The sequence below is a fragment of the Micropterus salmoides genome, unplaced genomic scaffold (assembly GCF_014851395.1).
Source record: "Micropterus salmoides isolate LMB-PRFRI ecotype aquatic unplaced genomic scaffold, ASM1485139v1 Ms_hic_scaffold_21, whole genome shotgun sequence".
NCBI lineage: Eukaryota > Metazoa > Chordata > Actinopteri > Centrarchiformes > Centrarchidae > Micropterus > Micropterus salmoides.
Genome location: NW_024041262.1, coordinates 13,190,171 through 13,209,620, shown reverse-complemented (window position 1 = coordinate 13,209,620; position 19,450 = coordinate 13,190,171). Strand labels below are relative to the sequence as shown.

General features: G+C 39.9%; 2 protein-coding genes across 2 annotated transcripts; one reads left to right on the top strand and one right to left on the bottom strand.

The window, feature by feature from the left end:
* Window positions 1-60: 60 nt before the first annotated feature.
* Window positions 61-8,824, bottom strand: pelo (pelota mRNA surveillance and ribosome rescue factor). Its single transcript, XM_038735089.1, has 13 exons — window positions 8,583-8,824; window positions 8,017-8,109; window positions 7,375-7,525; window positions 6,726-6,816; window positions 4,073-4,236; window positions 3,714-3,774; window positions 3,180-3,341; window positions 3,043-3,089; window positions 2,865-2,938; window positions 2,707-2,778; window positions 2,297-2,371; window positions 2,154-2,185; window positions 61-541 (listed from the first exon to the last, which is right to left on the bottom strand). The coding sequence occupies exons 1-13, from the start codon at window positions 8,621-8,623 to the stop codon at window positions 447-449; spliced, it is 1,158 nt and encodes a 385-aa protein (XP_038591017.1). The 5' UTR covers window positions 8,624-8,824; the 3' UTR covers window positions 61-446.
* Window positions 8,825-9,117: 293 nt separating this feature from the next.
* On the top strand, window positions 9,118-16,624 carry ppp1cab (protein phosphatase 1, catalytic subunit, alpha isozyme b). The gene is made up of 7 exons (XM_038735090.1): window positions 9,118-9,544; window positions 10,683-10,814; window positions 12,321-12,551; window positions 13,262-13,366; window positions 14,741-14,964; window positions 15,481-15,615; window positions 15,743-16,624. Exons 1-7 carry the CDS (start codon window positions 9,490-9,492, stop codon window positions 15,836-15,838), a joined length of 978 nt encoding a protein of 325 aa, XP_038591018.1. The 5' UTR covers window positions 9,118-9,489; the 3' UTR covers window positions 15,839-16,624.
* The last annotated feature ends 2,826 nt before the right edge of the window (window positions 16,625-19,450 follow it).

Sequence of the window (19,450 nt, the reverse complement as noted above, 5' to 3'; positions counted from 1 at the left end):
CCAGCTTGGATTTCATTCATGTACGATGAAATGGTTTGTGACAAAGTGAAATAATGCAAATGGTTGAATGCTTCTGTTTAATTGCTAGAGAGGTAAATTTTATATACACTTAAATCGAAAAATCAACGTTTTTTTCTATTTAGTCAAAATTATAACTGTTTTCATTTGGACTTGGCAAATAATTATACATTCCTTTTCATTGGCAATCTTATGAACTTATAAGAATGCTTAACTTGCACATTTCAAAGACACTGTCACCTTCAAACCTTCCTCCCCCCAAAAATATGCATCAAATTATCTGAGATTATGGCCACTTTAAGAAAACAGGTGTGTAGATTAGACTTGAAAGAGGTGTGGATGTTGCAGAGGTGGACTATGTAGACCACATATTATCTGCAACACTGGACGACCTTCCTCTTGTTTTCTGCCAAAAAGAGCTCCGTGGATCAGTCTTCATTTGAGCTGCTGTCGTCCTCAGCCTCTGATAGGTCGGCAATGGGAAACCGCAAGACGGCAGCCACTCCACTCAGCTGAGTCAGTTCTAAAGAGACAGTCAAGGATAAATCAAAAGAGGACAGTGCACAGTGGGAACATCAGGCTGATTGCACACAGCAAAGAAGTGCAAAAAGCACAACTGTAGTTGAGCAACTGCCTCTGTCCATTCCTGACTTCTTAAACTGAGAACGTCATTATAGGCATGTTGATTAAGTCAGGGCCTTAATCAACATGCTGAATTGACACCAGTAAATTCCTCCTACAGTCGCAGCCATCAAACATTTACAGTTCAGACCTGACGTATGTTAGCATTACTTTACTCACACTGGTCACTACAAGTTAGCCAGAAATATGTAACAAACCCTACGGAGTTGCACTCAAGGTACCTTGTGGAGATTTTAACCACTAGTAGCGCCATGGAGCAATGTTTTGTGGGTGGGTCCCTGTTTGTTTTTATCATGCAGCATAATGCAAAATCTGTTATTCTGTTGAATAACTGTTGGTAGTGGTGAGAAGAGTAGCAATGCGCCCCCAACGTGTTTTAATAGAGCCTCGATTTCAACCCAGTGGATGTAGAGATATTGTGCATGTCTACAAGTTAACACAAAGTTTTATTCAGTGTTGTCCATTAATTCATCATTTACCATTGGTGAAATCTGACTGTGTATTAAGCTGTAGCCTAAATTACATTTTAAATATATTTGTTCAGCTTTAATCTGACGACAAAAAAAGTGACAAAAACAGGGGCCAGCAACTGAAAATGAAAATATACAGATCAAAGATATAAAGACATGACTGTAGGCTCACAATCTGATCCAGTAATAATGTGTTTGGTAATTTGCACTTGAAAATGTGTTGAGGTTAAAAATAGATTTTAAATCTTTAGACATCCATTTGGATCTTGGCTCAATAGCATTCAGTAGCTTTATTTAATCTACTTCAACAAATGTAGTAAATTTAAACAGTCAGAGAAATGCTGGTAAAAAACTATTTGCAGACTATTTAAAAATAACTCACTATGTTCTGCAGCTCCACCACGATCCTGCTTACTCACATATAATCTCCACTATTGGTTATCAGCGCGACCAATCACATCATGAGTGGCAGAGATAATTATCCATTGATCAAACGTGTCTAAAGCTTCATACAGATTTTTTTTTATTTAAACAGAGATCTTGTGTCACAGTTTAATTAAAAGAAGGGCATGCAGGTTTTATTCTGAACTGAGAGTGACTTGATGCTGTGTAATATTTGAATGTGAGGACCGGTGTGAAAGGACTGATCTGACGCATAATATCTGTAACTTTAGTCCTGGGTAACAAACTAATATCCAACCAGGATTTAGATTCTGACACACAGTAAACCTCTGCTAACGAATTTGCTTCGATTCGGACTGGATCAATGAGGACATGAAACAACATGTCTGGCTCTGTAAGGGGGAGGACACGGAGAGAAACTCAGCCAGCGAGCAGGTCAGTTACCTAGAGTTTAAACTTACTTCTCTTTCTGGAATGGAAAACCCAGAGTTTCCCTCAGTTTAGCCTTAACTAACTCAGAGTTTTCACTAGACCTGCTTTCTGGAATAAACCCCAGATGTTCTTTAAAAAATGTCCTTTTAAAAGTAGAATTGATAAAAACAGAACGGTTTCATAACTTACGTTCACCAGACACATGGAGGCTGGAGAATATTCTGCATGAAAGAAAGCGAGAGAAAACTCATCAGCTGGATGCTTGGCATAGCACATTCTGCCAATTCCTGGTGAACGTTAACACAGTCAGTCTTTTAAAGGATAATTGGTACCTGACATTGCCGCCATTGTCTCTCACGTTGTCCACCAACCGAACGTAACGACTCCTCGTGGCAATTTCCTGATGTCTGGACGTACACGTGGAGAAAAACAAAGCATGTATTGATACACAAAGCAGATGTGACTTTGTTTATATCACTAACAGTCCCTTGTCTGATAAGTTTAAAGCCAATAGAGATGTAGGAATAGGTGAAGGAAATAGGAGTGCAACTTTCATATGTTATACTATATTTTAAATTATTCTGGTGGCATCAAAGTTTTTGATTATAACAAAAATGAGACAACCCAGGGGAACTGTTGATTGGTTGCTAGCAGCTAAGCATAAATTCACCTGCACTGCATGTTTGTAAAAGATAACCTAAAGATCTGTGCCAGAAAACATTCAGTATCTCTCCGTATGTACCTGAAAAGCTTATCGCTTATCAACAAGGTATCAATGGCGAGGGCATCAGCAGCTTTCTCCACATGAGCCAGTCTGTGAGGATGCAAATGTTGATTATCAGTGTGAATGAATGAGGGCTCTGTGCATCTTGCTGGCTCTTCATGTGCATCATTGCTCACCCATAGAAGGCTCTGTCAGGCTCATGCTGCAGCATCTTATAGAAATCTTCAAGGGCTTTCACCTCTCCTGCTGCCTGAAAGTTACACACAATTACCAGTTAGCCACCTTTTTCGCTGTGAGAGTGTTTGTTTACAGGATGAATAAAACAAGCTGAAAAATCACAGGAAGCATATTCACCTTGGTATCAGAAAGTCTACTTGTGACAGTGGGATCAGAGAGGATTTCTGCAAAACAAAAAGACGTTTTTGTTGTTGTGCAAGTTTTCACCTTGTGAGGAGACTTGTTTGTTTTAAACTGAGCCAACCAGCTCCTACCTTTGAGTGAGTACTTATGGCCTGATGACGAGTGGACCAGCATGAATTTGGGTCGATTCTCCAGCAGGATCTTGTTGTCCTGTCGCACCGCCTCTTTAAAGAGGTAGGTGATGAATTGGTCCTTCACAAACCCTGGACTGGCAACCAGGATGCACTTCACCACTAGTAGAAGGCAATAATAAGAAATCAACTAAGTTTTTCCTAACGTTTAATTGAATTTCTTTAAACAGAAAAAAAACAAGCAAAGATTATGATGCAACAATAATAAACTACAATGGTGCCGTAAAAATGACACACAGAGGCTTACAGCAAAACAACAAATGTGACAGGAACAACTAATTAAAAAAGGGAGAAGCGTGTGACACAAAACAGGAATCATAGGTCATCCAGGTCATAGTTATCCAACGAAGGTTAAAGTCAAGGGCAACTGCACATGGTTGAAAATACTGGAAGACGTTTTGTCCCTCATCCAAGGGACTTCTTCAGTTCTGTATGAATGTGTAAGTGTGTCATGGGTCTGCACAGCAACACTACCATCAAAATTAATGTGGCGAAGGATTGCCTGCATCACAGCCTCATAGAACCTCTCCAGCGCCTGCAAACCAAAAGACAGACAGTTTGACATCAGCCTACATGACAAACACACCAGGTCCCAATACTGAGGGACTGTGACATCCAGTCACTGTATGAACCACCAAATTTAAGTCAGCGAGTTTGTCTTACACTCATGATTAAACAAAAAGTGTATTATGCATTAACAAACACACTTAAACACACACACTCTGACTCTTGATGCTTATTCTTTGTCGAGCTGGCCATCTTCATATTTCCTCTCCTTTGCTTTGAAAGTCCTGAGCTCATTACGGTTATGCAGTCACAGACAGCTGACCTACCTTCTCATGCTGAGTGCAGCTTCCCTTTCTCTTGCGAGGAATGGTGACCTCCACTTTAGCACGAAGCAGCGTCATGGCGGGGGTCACCAGCACCAGGTTGGCCAGACCCTCCTGCATTACCACAGCTGCCACGTCTGCCTTCTGGGTTGCATCACATGCCTGCTCTAAAGGGCAAACAAGGCGACGATTAATGAACCTCATGAGGTAGTGGGTATTTTGTGAAGTTATCAACAAATGTGTTTTTAATAATTTTATATTACTGGTGAATGGATAATACTTTGTGCCTGAAGTTCAGTTGAGCACTTTCTACTTAAATCTAAGTTACTGTGGTGAAAATTACAGCAGCAATGACTCAGTGGCCCTCCACTCCTTCAAATACACAAACCCCATCTGTCAGTTAGGCGCTTCGCTCCTGTTTCTCCCTATTTTGTTCCCATGGTAACACACTCTCTTTGTTGGTCAAAATAAATTAACAAGAAGACTGTGTTTTTCTGTAAAGGAAAACCAGCTAAAATGACACTGTCAGTCAGGCAATGCTGACAAAATAAGCTTTTCATATACACTCACCTAAAGGATTATTAGGAACACCATACTAATAATGTGTTTGACCCCCTTTCGCCTTCAGAACTGCCTTAATTCTATGTGGCATTGATTCAACAAGGTGCTGAAAGCATTCTTTAGAAATGTTGGCCCATATTGATAGGATAGCATCTTGCAGTTGATGGAGATTTGTGGGATGCACATCCAGGGCACGAAGCTCCCGTTCCACCACATCCCAAAGATGCTCTATTGGGTTGAGATCTGGTGACTGTGGGGGCCATTTTAGTACAGTGAACTCATTGTCATGTTCAAGAAACCAATTTGAAATGATTGGAGCTTTGTGACATGGTGCATTATCCTGCTGGAAGTAGCCATCAGAGGATGGGTACATGGTGGCCATAAAGGGATGGACATGGTCAGAAACAATACTCAGGTAGGCCGTGGCATTTAAACTATGCCCAATTGGCAGTAAGGGGCCTAAAGTGTGCCAAGAAAACATCCCCCACACCATCACACCACCACCACCAGCCTGCACAGTGGTAACAAGGCATGATGGATCCATGTTCTCATTCTGTTTACGCCAAATTCTGACTCTACCATCTGAATGTCTCAACAGAAATCGAGACTCATCAGACCAGGCAACATTTTTCCAGTCTTCAACTGTCCAATTTTGTGGGGAGCTCTTGCAAATTGTAGCCTCTTTTTCCTATTTGTAGTGGAGATGAGTGGTACCCGGTGGGGTCTTCTGCTGTTGTAGCCCATCCGCCTCAAGGTTGTGCGTGTTGTGGCTTCACAAATGCTTTGCTGCATACCTCGGTTGTAACGAGTGGTTATTTCAGTCAAAGTTGCTCTTCTATCGGCTTGAATCAGTCGGCCCATTCTCCTCTGACCTCTAGCATCAACAAGGCATTTTTGCCCACAGGACTGCCGCATACTGGATGTTTTTCCCTTTTCACACCATTCTTTGTAAACCCTAGAAATGGTTGTGCGTGAAAATCCCAGTAACTGAGCAGATTGTGAAATACTCAGACCGGCCCGTCTGGCACCAACAACCATGCCACGCTCAAAATTGCTTAAATCACCTTTCTTTCCCATTCTGACATTCAGTTTGGAGTTCAGGAGATTGTCTTGACCAGGACCACACCCCTAAATGCATTGAAGCAACTGCCATGTGATTGGTTGATTAGATAATTGCATTAATGAGAAATTGAACAGGTGTTCCTAATAATCCTTTAGGTGAGTGTACACATCTAAGTCATGATTATTCGTATCTGGAGCAAGTCATTATGACCTTCAGTTAAAACAAGTAAGACAGTAACTGTCATAAAAAGAGTCAAAACAAAAGAACAGCCTACATGTAATCTGATATTCCTCAAGGAAAGGAATTGAAATAACTTGTAAAAAGGCAAACAATGTTCACTTTTAAAAATGTTCAACCTTAAGCGCTTTTTTGACATTTGGACTCCCTGTGTAGTTTTAACGCTGCCTCACTTCATAATACCTTGTTTGACAGAAAGAGGCAACAATTGGTGTTTTGTGGGAGTGAAAACATGTGAATCTATCTGGCAGAGTGCTTCAGTTGTCCAAGATTACAGTGGTTAATAACAGTATTAAAACTAAACGTATTGTTCCGGAACAGTCCATGTGGAAAGTAACCCAGAGTCATCAAAACAAGAAAACTTCACCAAATATGGGATACGAACTCAAAAGTTTGTTTCTATAGTTTGGCTCATTTGGTCAGTAGAGAAAAATGCTATTTACACTTGGGTGCTCATCAAATAACTGGCTGAAGTGTATATCGTAGTCCTCTTTCAAAAGAACTGTTGGCTATGTCAGGAGTGTAAGCAAATCTGAACTGAATGACCAAAGCATGCAGTTTTGTGGGTATAAGGAAATACATGCTAAGATTTTGACAGCTGAGTAGGGAGTTGCTTAAACCCATGAAATTCTGTTTGGTAAACAACATACTTGTGACTGATTACTGTTTACAAGTCTTGGTTGACGTGCAAGTGAGAAGTGGGAGCTTAAATGAACCAAACACAAGAAAGAAACAAAGTGTTATTTTCTGCTGTGTTGTAATCTCAGTCAAATGTAAACAGAAGAGCCCGCTTACCGATCCTATCCAGCACAACACTGTCCCAGCTCTTTTTAGCTAGAGTGAACTTCCTGTTGAGCTCAAGCTCAATAGTGTGGTAAGCCCCCATCTGATGAGTGAAGAACAGAGCATAATCACAACTACTTATATCAAACAGGAGTTAATGTTAAGACAAAATGCTGAGTAAGGCTGGGAAATGACAAAAAAATAACTGCAGCAAAACACCATCATAGATCTTTGTGTAGAAAAAAGAATAATGTCACACTGTAAATCTTTAACATACAATTCTGCTTATGTGAAAAACACATAAAGTACACTCTATATAGTACATATTGCCTGGCCACAGTGACCAGCCTGCATAAAAACCCTTTTACAGTTAAATACACTTACTGTGTCTCACCTGGATAAACATTTTAAATGTTAAAAAGCTTATTAATTTGTTTTGATGATTAGATCTCAGAACAAATGAAACTGACTTTCTGTGCAACTAACAAAAACTGACCTCTTAGACACCATCTACGAGTATAATAACCTCCAATTACTCCTAAAATCTTAATTTCAATCCTTGCTTCCCTAATTGTATTACTCTAGTCTCTCAGCTCCGCTTTAACAATTCTATGTAAATGTGACATGACTCCATTTGGCAAGTTGCTTAGAAATCTCAGACCTTGACATACTGGTTCTCCTCTAGGTTAGTGCCCTTTACTCTCAGCTGGCAGGCCTGGGAGTCAAAGTCGATGGTCTCCACACTTAAGGTTAGAGTAGTCCGAACTCTGGAGCTACCCACACTTCCAGTAGGGGATTCTGTCTGCACCTTCCTATGTGAACAGGAGAAAGGGACTTTACTTCTGTGTCTGTTTTTGAGATCAAAACACTGAGTGATACAAAGTCAGAAAATGTGAGAGATAATGTTGGAAACCTGAACAACAAGCACCATCATTTCCAAACACAGACTCAGTCTGAGTCAACTCATGTAGCTGGCTGCATGGATTGCATTGGGTGTGTATCAAATCTGATCAGTGGCTGTAATGAGGGTGGATGGAAGCTAAACTTTGAGTAGCTTTACTTGATACAATACAAATGCATACCGTGGCAAGAGTGGAAGATTTTAATCCTTACCAGCTAATGGAATAACAAATGACTGACAAATGAAACAGGCCCAGAAAGATGCTGCATTGGCAATTCTGCAGTGCTACAACATATAAAAGCCACCATCCTTCTCTATGGGGCTGAAAAACTGCCACATAGTTGGGTGTGGGCACTACAGTGCTTCAACTGTCACATTTATGTGTTATAAGTTAGTAGTTACCTGATAGTGGAGGCTCTCAGGCTGTCCCCCACTTGCAGCAGGTTGTAGGTGTGCCACATATCCTCCGCCTCCTCTGGTATCAGAGTCACCTGACTGAAGGAGAGTAGCAATCAGTATGCCAGGCTCTGAGTTGGTGTCACTAATGTTAGTGATTAATCAGGTGTTAAAACTGTGGATATGCTTTTACTTTAAGATCTCAAGCCATTTTGGGGGGCAATGACACAGATGTTGCAATGACGCAGGAGCACCATACACGTTGCTCCAGTAATTTTTGGATGTATACCAATTCTAACACAGTAAGGGTTTGTTTTACTCGCTGAGGCGTCGTATAATTACCCACAGAGTGACACAATCTAACGTTATGCTCATTTAGTTACATTTGGTGTCCTGTGTGTTTTTACATACTAACTACTATAGTGCCTTTTCCCGAACTAATCCAAAACCCCCACTAATCTGCTAGTACACTTGAATGTAAATCACATATGGACATTTACCACGACTTTGTTGACACATACAAAATAGCATGCTGCTTAGCTTGCTAGCAGTAACTATCGCCAGTCACTCACCCGGCATTATCTTTTTCGATGTCTTTATGGAGCAACTTCATGGTCGGATTGTTGTATAATATAAACAAGAGTGTTATTAGCGTAAAGTAGAGAGGTTAACGTTTGTCCGAGTGAGAGTCATGTTTATCTGACAGTGAATTAGCAAACTAGCTACTTCAGAATGAATCAGTCGGTGCGTGTTGCCAGGCGCTAGGACATTACGTCATGCCAACGTACGTCGACAACTCTTCCCATCTTGGTCACTTCCGTGGGTGTCGCTTTACTGCGCAACAAATACAGAGCGTTATAAACACGAAAATTTGAGTAATTGCTGTTCAAACACGGCCTCTCTTGCATTGTTTGATAAAATCTTCCACTTAAGGTCAGCAAAACGTAAGATATACACGAGAATGATTGCCCTTTTAACATTGTGGTTGGAGATAAGTAAATGCTGACCGACGTTGAAAACAGCCAATCCCAGAGAATAATAGCTCTCCAAACACCGCCCACTGGAAAAACTGACCAATGGGAGCGCGGAGATTGTCACTCTCTCTTCCGTCCAACCTCGCTTTGAGCTAACGCTTGCCTAGCCTTTTTTGTCGATGGCATGGTGCTAGTGGCTACGGCAGAAACACCGTTGTCACGAGAAAATAAGAATTTTTAAAGTGAATTCGGATAGCTAATGGAAAATAGTTGATTAAGGTGGATTTCTGTAGTAGATGACAGCCATCACATCTTTAACAGTTCAGCACCCAGCCTCACATTTTGAGGTTGCCAGTTCTGCTCCAAGGTTGGCTAGCTAGCGGGCTAACGATAGCCGATTAACGCTTAACTAGTTGAGCTAACGACAACTCGGAATCTATTTAACAGTTACAACGTCTTGAATTCCTTGGGGTTATTAGGAAACGACCAAAATTAGAGTAATAGCATGGCAGAAGCCGATAAGTTGAACATCGACTCCATTATACAACGTCTGCTGGAAGGTAAGGCTTTCGCTCGATATTTATTCACCGAGGTAGCCATTTTAGCTAACAGAGGCTAGACAACGATAACCACTTATGCTACGTTAGCCAGTTAACTTCACTTAAGTTAGTGCTTCTTGCTAACTGAACACTGGACTTGAATTGTGCAGGTTGACCGTCAGTCATGTCTGGTCACTAGCATCCTCGCAGCAAATTAACATTTGTTGTTCCTACTCGCCCGCATTGAAACCTAGTAAAGGTTTTATGTGTATGCTTTAACGTTACTCTGCTAGAGAAAGTATCTACACAATGTAAAGTTAAATCGTTGTGTAAATTCGTTGCTCGCAATGAAGCTTTGTTTTACTTCCTTGGTAACTTGATGCATTTGGGCAGTATGGTCAGAATATGAAAAGTACACTGAACTGGAAATTGAAATATAGCTTAAATGTATTATTGTGTGTCACCAGATGGCATTCTTTAAAGATCCATAGTAGTAATGTAGTATTTTTTGCTTGGTATTTGCTAGTTATATTTGTAGGGCGTGCTTTGAGATGTAATTTTGAAAATGCCCCATATCCAAGTAAAAACACCCTGGATGGTCTCATATTGTCAAAAAATACAATTTGCACTGTTAATGGGACAAAACTGTGGATTTGTCTCTAAATATCTCTGATCTAGAGTCTGTCTGTTTTCTGTTCTTGGGTAGAATTTAGGGATGTAGTAGAATTCTTATTGCTAAAAAGTGTACATTTTAAATTTCTGACATTTGGTTGTAGATGAGTACTCGGCATTTAGATTTTCAGTGTAAAAATGTCCACTGTACAGATTCATGTTTTTTGTTACACGTTTCAATCTTTTAATAACATTTTATATAATCCAGGAAGGTTCTGATTGTGGTAGTCATGACTGAATACTAAACGCAGAGCACTCTATATACTAAAATGTGCCAACTGTCCATGGCAGTCTGCCCTTTTTCGCTCTGAACATGTTTGTTGTGTTTTCCACAAAATACTGCTATATTTTTAACATCTATTTTTGCACACTATTTTTTAAAAGCTTGGTTCTGTATAACAAATGACTATGAATAATAAACTCTGCTGTGTTTTATGATCTTTTGTTCCCAGTGCGCTATTTCTCACTCTTCCGTTTTCCCTCACAGTGAAAGGCTCCAGACCTGGCAAAAATGTTCAGCTGACAGAGAATGAAATCCGTGGCCTCTGCCTCAAATCCCGGGAGATCTTCCTCAGCCAGCCAATCCTGCTCGAACTTGAGGCACCCCTCAAGATTTGTGGTGAGGCTTAGTTGTGTTTCTTTGGAGCTGAGGGAATTCTTAAGTGTGGTCGCATAGCATTTACAAACACACTTAGAGAGCTGTTGTAGCTTATAGTGCTTGACTCTTAGGAGAAAGCTTACATTCACATTGTACAGGGCATGGCTGTGACCTTGCCATGTAATTACAGGCCTATAGGGATAAAGTGATAATATTGGCCTGCCAGTGCAGTGCTGTTTTGCTCTTCAAGTCTCCCAGGAGTTGACCCCCTGTGTCATACTGCTGATGCCACTTAATGAAGAGTGCTAGTTTAAAAGAACCGTCTCCACATTTCAGGAACTAGCCACGTTGGTGCTGCAGTGAGCATCATCTGCATCCTCACACTAAATCTTTTTATCTCATTATTAGGGCTGAACGATTTGGGGGGAAAAAATCTAATTGCGATTTTTCTGCCAGATATTGTGATTACAATTCGAATTGTGATATTTATTTATTTTTATTTTTTAGAAGTTTCGCTAAAGTTTGATATTCACTGCCAGTCTATTTTTGACAGAAGCTGCGTCAAGCAGCACAGAGCAGATGAACCAGGCAGGTAGTCGGACACAGAATGGCATAGAGATCCCGGTTGATTTTCAAAATAAAACACCCTTTGCAGACTCCAGATCATACTTCAACAATAAACACAGTTAAAACAAACAAAAAAGAACTAACTACATAACCTACTTAACCATAGTAGAAGCACAAAAATCAAGGACAACTGAACAAATAAGCAAAATCTGTACAAGTCAGCAAAATCAGCAAAACGCTCTTATTCTGAAATGCTCCATGTGGATGCCTGCAGAGAGCGGAGTGGAATGGGCTCATAGAGAGCTGTTATCAGTAGTTGAAGCACACAAATTAACAACAACTCAACAACGTGTAGGCTAAACGATCTGCTGCTGAAACACTTCAGTGTGGGTTGACCCTGGGCAAAACCGCGGCATAGCCGCTGCCTGTGGGATGATGGCGCCACTATTTCCTCTAGTTTTGTTTGTTGTTTGTAAAATGTACAGGCCCTGTGCCCACTCTGGTGAGTAAGACCATAACAGGAGGCGCATGGCGCTTGTGATTGGCGAGCATCTGTCACACAAGGATGACAATGGAATGAATTTGTAATTGCATGACTGTTTAAAACGGGTCAGATGTGCTGTATAATTATCCTAGATTGTAATCGCCGTCTTCATGATTAGCTAATCGCGTTCTTTTAAATTGCACTTTTGATTTGAAAACAACTAATCGTTCAGCCCTACTCATTATCACAAAACACAAGTGAAGCCACACCTAAATAAAGGTGCATTCATTTAAAATAATTCATGGACAATCATGGTGTGAAATGTTGTTAATTTGCAGGCTGCTAAGTGTTGTTGTACCTTTCTATCAAAGTGCCTTTTGTTGTGCGCATACAGGCAGTGTGGTCACACGTTTGGTCACACCACACACATTTGACCAACATTGCTGTTTCTACTCTAATACCGCTTGTCTCACCAGGGGATGTCCATGGGCAGTACTATGATCTGCTGAGGCTGTTTGAATATGGGGGCTTTCCACCGGAGAGCAACTACCTGTTCCTGGGGGACTATGTAGACAGAGGCAAGCAGTCCCTGGAGACCATCTGCCTGTTGCTGGCTTACAAGATCAAATACCCAGAAAACTTCTTTCTGCTGAGAGGAAACCATGAGTGCGCCTCCATTAACAGAATATATGGCTTCTACGATGAGTGTAAGTCGTATGGTATGCGTACAGATACAGACTGACATTAATCTTTGCACTCCTATTTACGCTTCCCACAGTTTGCTAAAAATGTAAGCCTATGTCTGTAGGCTTTGCATAGTCTAGGTAATACAGTCAGTGATATTCATTTAGATTTTTCAAATGTCAAAACATGGAGAAAAAAAGAAATGAGCAGCTTAATGAGTGTACAAAAAGTTATGTCTGTACATTACAGTACAAGATTGTAGTTATATTAATGTATTTTTTATCTTGAAAAAGTAATGATTGTTTTTCTCATAATGGTCTTTGTGATGGGTCTATTTTTTGGAGTAAAGACAAACACTAACCATCTATAATTCTATCTAGATCTAAAGATAAATAAAATGTTCGCAAACAAAGTTATTGTTGAGCAAATATTTACCAGCATTACTTAAATATCCTTCCCTGTGTGCATCAGCTGTCACTGTTACAGTTTGTTGGGATTGTATTGGCAACAAAAATGTGTGAGTCTACAAATGCAAAAAGCAATAGTACACCAGGCTTTGGGCTAAGGAGCGTGATCAGGCAGGAGTGATTAATCACATGCCTTTCTCTGCTATTCAGAGCCTGGATTATGTAAAATGGCGTGTTTGTAACGTGATGCAACAGGTGCAGCTATTTAGATTTTTATTGATCTCAAGATTAGATTGTGATCAAGTAATTGTGGTTTCCTCCCACAGGTAAGAGGCGATACAACATAAAGCTGTGGAAGACCTTCACTGACTGCTTCAACTGTTTGCCTGTTGCAGCCATTGTTGATGAGAAGATCTTCTGTTGCCATGGAGGTATCCTCATCAAACAGTTCCTTTGGCTTCTGTCCAGAGTACACACAACCACACAAACACACCTTTGCACAACATTATGATCGAAGACCTGCGGGACTGTGGGATCTTAATTTGTTTTGAGTATATGTATGAAGCCTTGCCCTGTTCAACTGCCAGAGCTATAGAGCACTTGTGCTTATGACTGACACGCTGGACTAAATGTGTACCAAGTTACCACAGGCAGTGCATTCTGTGCAATACAGTTAATGGTTTCTTATCATGCAGGATTTAACATAGTTTATATTTCTCACATTAAGATATGGGAGCTGGTTTTGGAATTCAACTTCAAGGAAATGCCGCAGTCAATCACTAACAAAATGCTCAGCTCAGAAAGAAGCTAAATTAAAGGCGCAGATCTCTGCAGCATGCTTGACAATTCTGACTAGTTTTGCAGCAGTTGTGATACAGAAAACGGAACAATAAAATTGACATAAGGGTTCAGACAATGTGACACCAACAGTCACAGCTATCTCATGTCTGCAAGACCCACTACACACAATATGTGAACAGGCACTGATAATCAGAATAAACACCACCTCTCTCTTCGAACGTATGAAGTTACGTAAGGCAGAACACACAGAAAGGATATGGTATGTTTGCTAGTGTTTATCTGTTGAGCACAGCAGTTAAAGCCCTAATCCATAATTTTTGATCCCATAAATGTTAAGCATACATACAATTAAAAGTTGAATGAGTAGATGAAAAATCTGCATTTTTTTGTCATGATTTATAAAGCTCCAACTAAGAATGATTATTATTGTTGATTAATCTGCAGATTATATTTTTGATTAATTGTTTACTCTATAAAATACTGAAATGTCCATCCCCGAAAGAAATACTTTGTCCAACCCAACAATCCAAAACCCAGAGATGATCAGTTTACAGTCTTCCTTTGAGAAGCTGTAAATAGGGAATGTTTGGTCTAAACCGACTCAAACTAATTAAAAAAGCAGCAATATAGTTTTAGCTTTATAAATTAATGCACAGGCCTGATTTCCTTCTGTGTTTATAAACATTACTGATTGTGAACAAGCGCCACAGTAAAACTAAATAATGTACTTTCACCTGTCAATCAGAATTGAGGTTTCGATTGCAGGTCTGATTATATGAGAATGTATTTGACATGCGTGTAAATTGATATTGAACCTTGCACATTGTGCTAACATGGATACTCCTTGGTTGTCATACCTCAGATCCTCTGAAATCCGCTCTTTTTGCCTGGTTTAGGATTTTCCATCTAAAACCACAAACGTACTATATGTGTAAAATCACAGATGCTAATTTCAACTTTTCCTGCCATCTAACATGTAACTGTTATACACTGAACATCTCCAGGCCTATCCCCAGACCTCCAGTCTATGGAGCAGGTGCGAAGGGTCATGCGCCCCACTGATGTGCCTGACCAGGGCCTCCTCTGCGACCTGCTGTGGGCTGACCCGGACAAGGATGTGCTGGGCTGGGGTGAGAACGACCGCGGCGTCTCCTTCACTTTTGGCGCAGACGTGGTCACCAAGTTCCTCCACAAACACGATATGGACCTCATTTGTCGGGCCCATCAGGTCAGTGCACTACCCTGATCCTAAGGTTAAAGATGCTTTTGCAGTAGGAATGAAAGGCAATAAATGAAACAAGTAACTAAATTAAACAGTAAGCCACCTCTCTGCTCTAGTTCTGGTTAAACTGTTAAGAGTTGGTTATGGATCTTGTAATGGGATGAAAGGAGAGTGTCTGTATGTACTTAGAGCAGTTTTCAGTATTTCCCACGGAATGATAGCACATTGATCAAACAAGTTTGTTCAGTGAATGTTTGAGGAAAAGTCAGGTGGAACTGCTGAAATACTTGGATAGCTCTTGTCCACTTCAGCAAAGGTCGATTTCAGCCCAGTTTTAACCAGGTAGGCAGTTCGAGCAACAGCAATGTATTTATCATGTATTTTCTTGTTGTGTAAGCCCTTTGTTAATATAAAATTCTCTGAATCTGGTTCTGTTTTTTGTGTCTGATTCATTGTGTACAGGTGAGAAGCAATTGTCTGAAATTCCTCTAAGTTGTCAAACTGCCATTTATCTGTTTGCAGGTGGTTGAGGACGGATATGAGTTCTTTGCAAAGAGGCAGCTAGTGACGCTGTTCTCAGCCCCAAACTACTGCGGTGAGTTCGACAATGCCGGAGCCATGATGAGCGTAGACGAGACCCTCATGTGCTCATTCCAGGTAAGCAAGAGACCAACCAGAAAATTCAGATTAAACTGTTTACATATTCAAAAAAAAAAAAAACTAAAACGTTTTTGTTATTTATTTATTTTTGCTTAGTTTTGTCGGCTTTGTCTCCCTTTCACAGATTCTCAAGCCTGCAGACAAGAAGCTGTTCTATGGAGGTGGAGGGGGCATGGGCTCTGGTCGCCCAGTCACTCCCCCTAGGAAAGCCAAGAAATGACACCAGTAGTTTGCCCTTGACCTCCAACCCACCCTTCCTGCCCTCTCTACCTCTCTTCTCCTTTCTTTCACCAAACAGCCAGAAATCAAACCTATACCCAGGGCTTTTTTTCCTTTTTTATCTGTACTTCTTAAAAACATTTAATGTTACGAATTGTCTGAGTGAGTGCGTGTGCGTGCGCAGGCGACGAACACGTCTCGTCTGCCGGTGAGCATTAAAATCATGTGTGCACGTGTACATTTTGTGTGAGAGTATTAGAGATTTATACTTTCCCCTCTCTCTTACCACTCTTCCCTTGGAAAGGTTGAAACCACAGTGTCTGTCTGTACAGTAATTTTGACTTAAATGCAGGGTTTGGGAGACAGAGGGAGATTGCTGACATAATGAATTTAGCAGCAAAGCCCTGCCAGCAGGTGATGTGTGTGTACTTGTAGAGGGGGGGAAGTATTTTGTTTTCCCTGTCCTCTGTACTGTAAAATCTCAAAAACAGGTGTGTGCGTGCGTGTGTGTCTGCGTGTGTACATGCGGTGTCTTCCCCATCTGAGTGACGTCGCAGTATCCGGAAAAAAACAGGAAGTATGTCACCATGAGCAGTCGCATGCTTACCCACACAGACACACACACACATGCGTATGACTCTTCGTCTCAGATTCATATGAGCCAGAGCTGTAAAAACCCCATACAGTTTAGGTTTGTACAGATTTGATTACTTGAAAGAGATTTTTTGTGAATTCGTTTTGTAGTCTTTCATCAAGTTGACCAATAAAGCGAGAATCTGAACTACAATGTCGACCAGTCATTTTTATTGTAAGCTTGTTTCTGATATATAATATAGACATGGAATTTAGAAATAGCCCTTTATATATCTGGTAAACAGTGCTTCACAGTACTTAAAGCACCAGTAGTATGGAGACCCAAAGTCTAAACATAAAATGGAAAAATAACATTACAAAATATGTAATCATTGAGTTTTAAGAATGAATAGGATTAAATTGGATAAGCTATAATGTTTTCATCCTGCATCTTTATACAGTGACAATTTATTGCAGGTTGATTATGCTCTCATCAAAATTATTGGCAATTCTGTCGATTTAAGTAATCAATCGACTGGTCATTTCAGCTGTAAATGTTTTTCACAATTTTATGGTTGCATATTTTGTCCATATTTGTTCATATGATTATTACTTTAATAGGGTTTATTTAATATTGAATGCTTTGCACCTCCATGAAATGTATTAACTTGAACGCAGATATTTTACAAACAATCTAAAATGTTTTTTTAATGTACTACGTGCTTGGATAAAAAAAAATTTTTATTTGAGTCTGATTAGTTCATTTAGTGGGATAAGTTAATTTTACAAAGTTCTTCGTTAGTGGCTAATTGCTCACTCCCAATAAAACCGTAAGAAACTGACTGAATTTCTAATTTGACCAAGACTCCAACTACAGATTGGTCAAGTAAAATACTTAGGGAGGCTGTTCTATCATGTGCAGGGGGTAATTAAGCCTGAACTGAATCAAAACTACTCAAATGATAGATCGGTTCAGCTGTGATCCACAGGGAGGTGCTGTTGAGCTCTTTTGATTCCTCTGGTCAAAAGATCACACAACAGAGAAAGAAACACTGTAGCTGAAACTGAGCGTTGGTTTGCATAATGCCCATTGGTTTTCCCAAGGAAAGGAAAGATTTACATTTAATAAGTGCTGGCTGTATGCATACAAGTAACTGTGGTGGTCTACTTTGGCAGTAGTTGCAACATTTTGTATAACATGTTAGATCCTAATGCCATCAGTTAGTTGGTATCGATTTAAATAAAATGTTTTTAATAAGAGTAGTAATCACCTTTTCTTGCTATGCTGTGGCCTTGATGAAGACTCAGTACCTCTCTTTTACATTCCTCATTCTATTTTTATCAAAAAGGATCCCATTTCTTCCTTAGGCATTTCTCTGGCTCTTTTTTGGCATTCATTCATCTTCCTGTCATCAACACCCTGTCTTCAAGGCGCTCTGTCCATCATTTTCCCTCCTTTTACAGGGCTAAAGAGGTGAAAGGTGAAGGGCAGAGCTGGCTGAGGGGGTTGGGTTTGGAGGTTTTTAAAAATGGAAATAAATTTTCTGTAATTCTGCCCTGTAGTTTGATATGAATAATGTTGTTTCAGCCTTTCAAAAGACCAGTAAGGTGAAAGGTGAGGGCTGTACTTATAGTATGTTTTGTCAGAAACACATTTAAGAATTCAGAATGAAAGAAATTGTTTATTTCTTAATAACCTGATGCAGAAACAATTACTTTTTCTGAAGACTAGAAGATGTTTATGATGATGATGATGAAATATGTAGGCTGAAGCTGCACTGCTTCTGACAGAAACCACATTTTCACTGCTCTGATATCTGTTCGCTACTGGGAGCCTCAGCCTTTCTCATTCTCCTCCATGCATTTATAGCAGAACGATTTGAGGACTGAAGTCACACTTGGTTGTCACAATTTGTCACTGGCTATGTGATTTTTACTGCGCCATTTCCATAGGATAAAGTTTCTACATTTTGTGTTGGTCGGTGAGTCTTGAGGACCTTGTTTCTGATGTGCTCACGTTTACTGGATTCAATACTGTTATAAAAGGGTGAAAATCAAACTTTGGTTCACATTATATGGAGTTCAGTCCATTTTTGTGGCTGTTACATACTCATCAGTCATGGCTATCAACCCAAAAAGAATGTCCTGGTTAGGTAAGAGTACTCAAGACATTGAAGATGTAGCATATCACCAAGAGTTCATCCTTCAGATGATATCAAATACTGTACAGATTACTTCTTAAAGCTATGCTGGCCTGAAATACTATGCTGTGTAATTTATGACTGCTATTATGAAACTCCAGAAGGATTTTGTTCATGTGCAGACATGCCAGAAAGAAACCTGTGCAGCCGGCCTTTTGGAAACATAATTTCCCATGTTCCACAGTGTGAACATAAAAGCATGTTTTCATTTATGAAAAATAATCCCCTTAATAGATGAAATTGTGCCAGTAAATGTGTCGTTAGGCTGACAGTATGGTCCAAAGTGCTTTTGGAGTGAGAAAAATGCACTCTTTCATCAAAAAATTGCACTCAAATGAAATTATTTTTATCTTCTAAAAAACAAGGACTCAAGTAGAAGTAAAATTAGTCATCAAAATAATTATTTGTGTGAGCGTACAAAAGTATCTACCTAAAAAAAAAACATACTTCAACTTCAACATAATTTAAAAACAAATTATAAATAGATGTAGCACAGTGAGTGTAAACACATGCAACTAAGTGAGAGTACAGATTTTCATTTCAAAATGTATTTGAATAAGAGTGCATTAAAATTACTTAAACAAGTAGCCTACAGTTTACTCAAAAAGGTAGGCTACATGTAACAAAGTAAATGCAAGTCATTACTGCACACCTCTGTTGTTGATACTATAGTGGATGAAACTTCTCTGCAACTTGAAAATAGAATTAGCTTTTATGTAAATAGTGTATTGTGAATGCCTCTTAAAATGGACTTTACATTGATTGACTCGAAGCAGCTGTAAGTCAAGTCTGAATTGATCTCAGCCTCTCAAACTAACAAGATGCTTTGCTTGATTCTT

Bases quoted from the DNA above. Each gene is read 5' to 3' on its own strand.
- ppp1cab (XM_038735090.1), top strand. From the start codon at position 9,490: ATGGCAGAAGCCGATAAGTTGAACATCGACTCCATTATACAACGTCTG. The intron at 13,367-14,740 runs GTATCCTCATCA...GAACATCTCCAG, and splicing joins GATCTTCTGTTGCCATGGAG to GCCTATCCCCAGACCTCCAG. The intron at 15,616-15,742 runs GTAAGCAAGAGA...TCCCTTTCACAG, and splicing joins CCCTCATGTGCTCATTCCAG to ATTCTCAAGCCTGCAGACAA.
- pelo (XM_038735089.1), bottom strand. From the start codon at position 8,623: ATGAAGTTGCTCCATAAAGACATCGAAAAAGATAATGCCGG. The intron at 7,526-8,016 runs GTAACTACTAAC...CTGTTCACATAG, and splicing joins CTGAGAGCCTCCACTATCAG to GAAGGTGCAGACAGAATCCC. The intron at 2,186-2,296 runs GTACCAATTATC...TCTTTCATGCAG, and splicing joins GACAATGGCGGCAATGTCAG to AATATTCTCCAGCCTCCATG.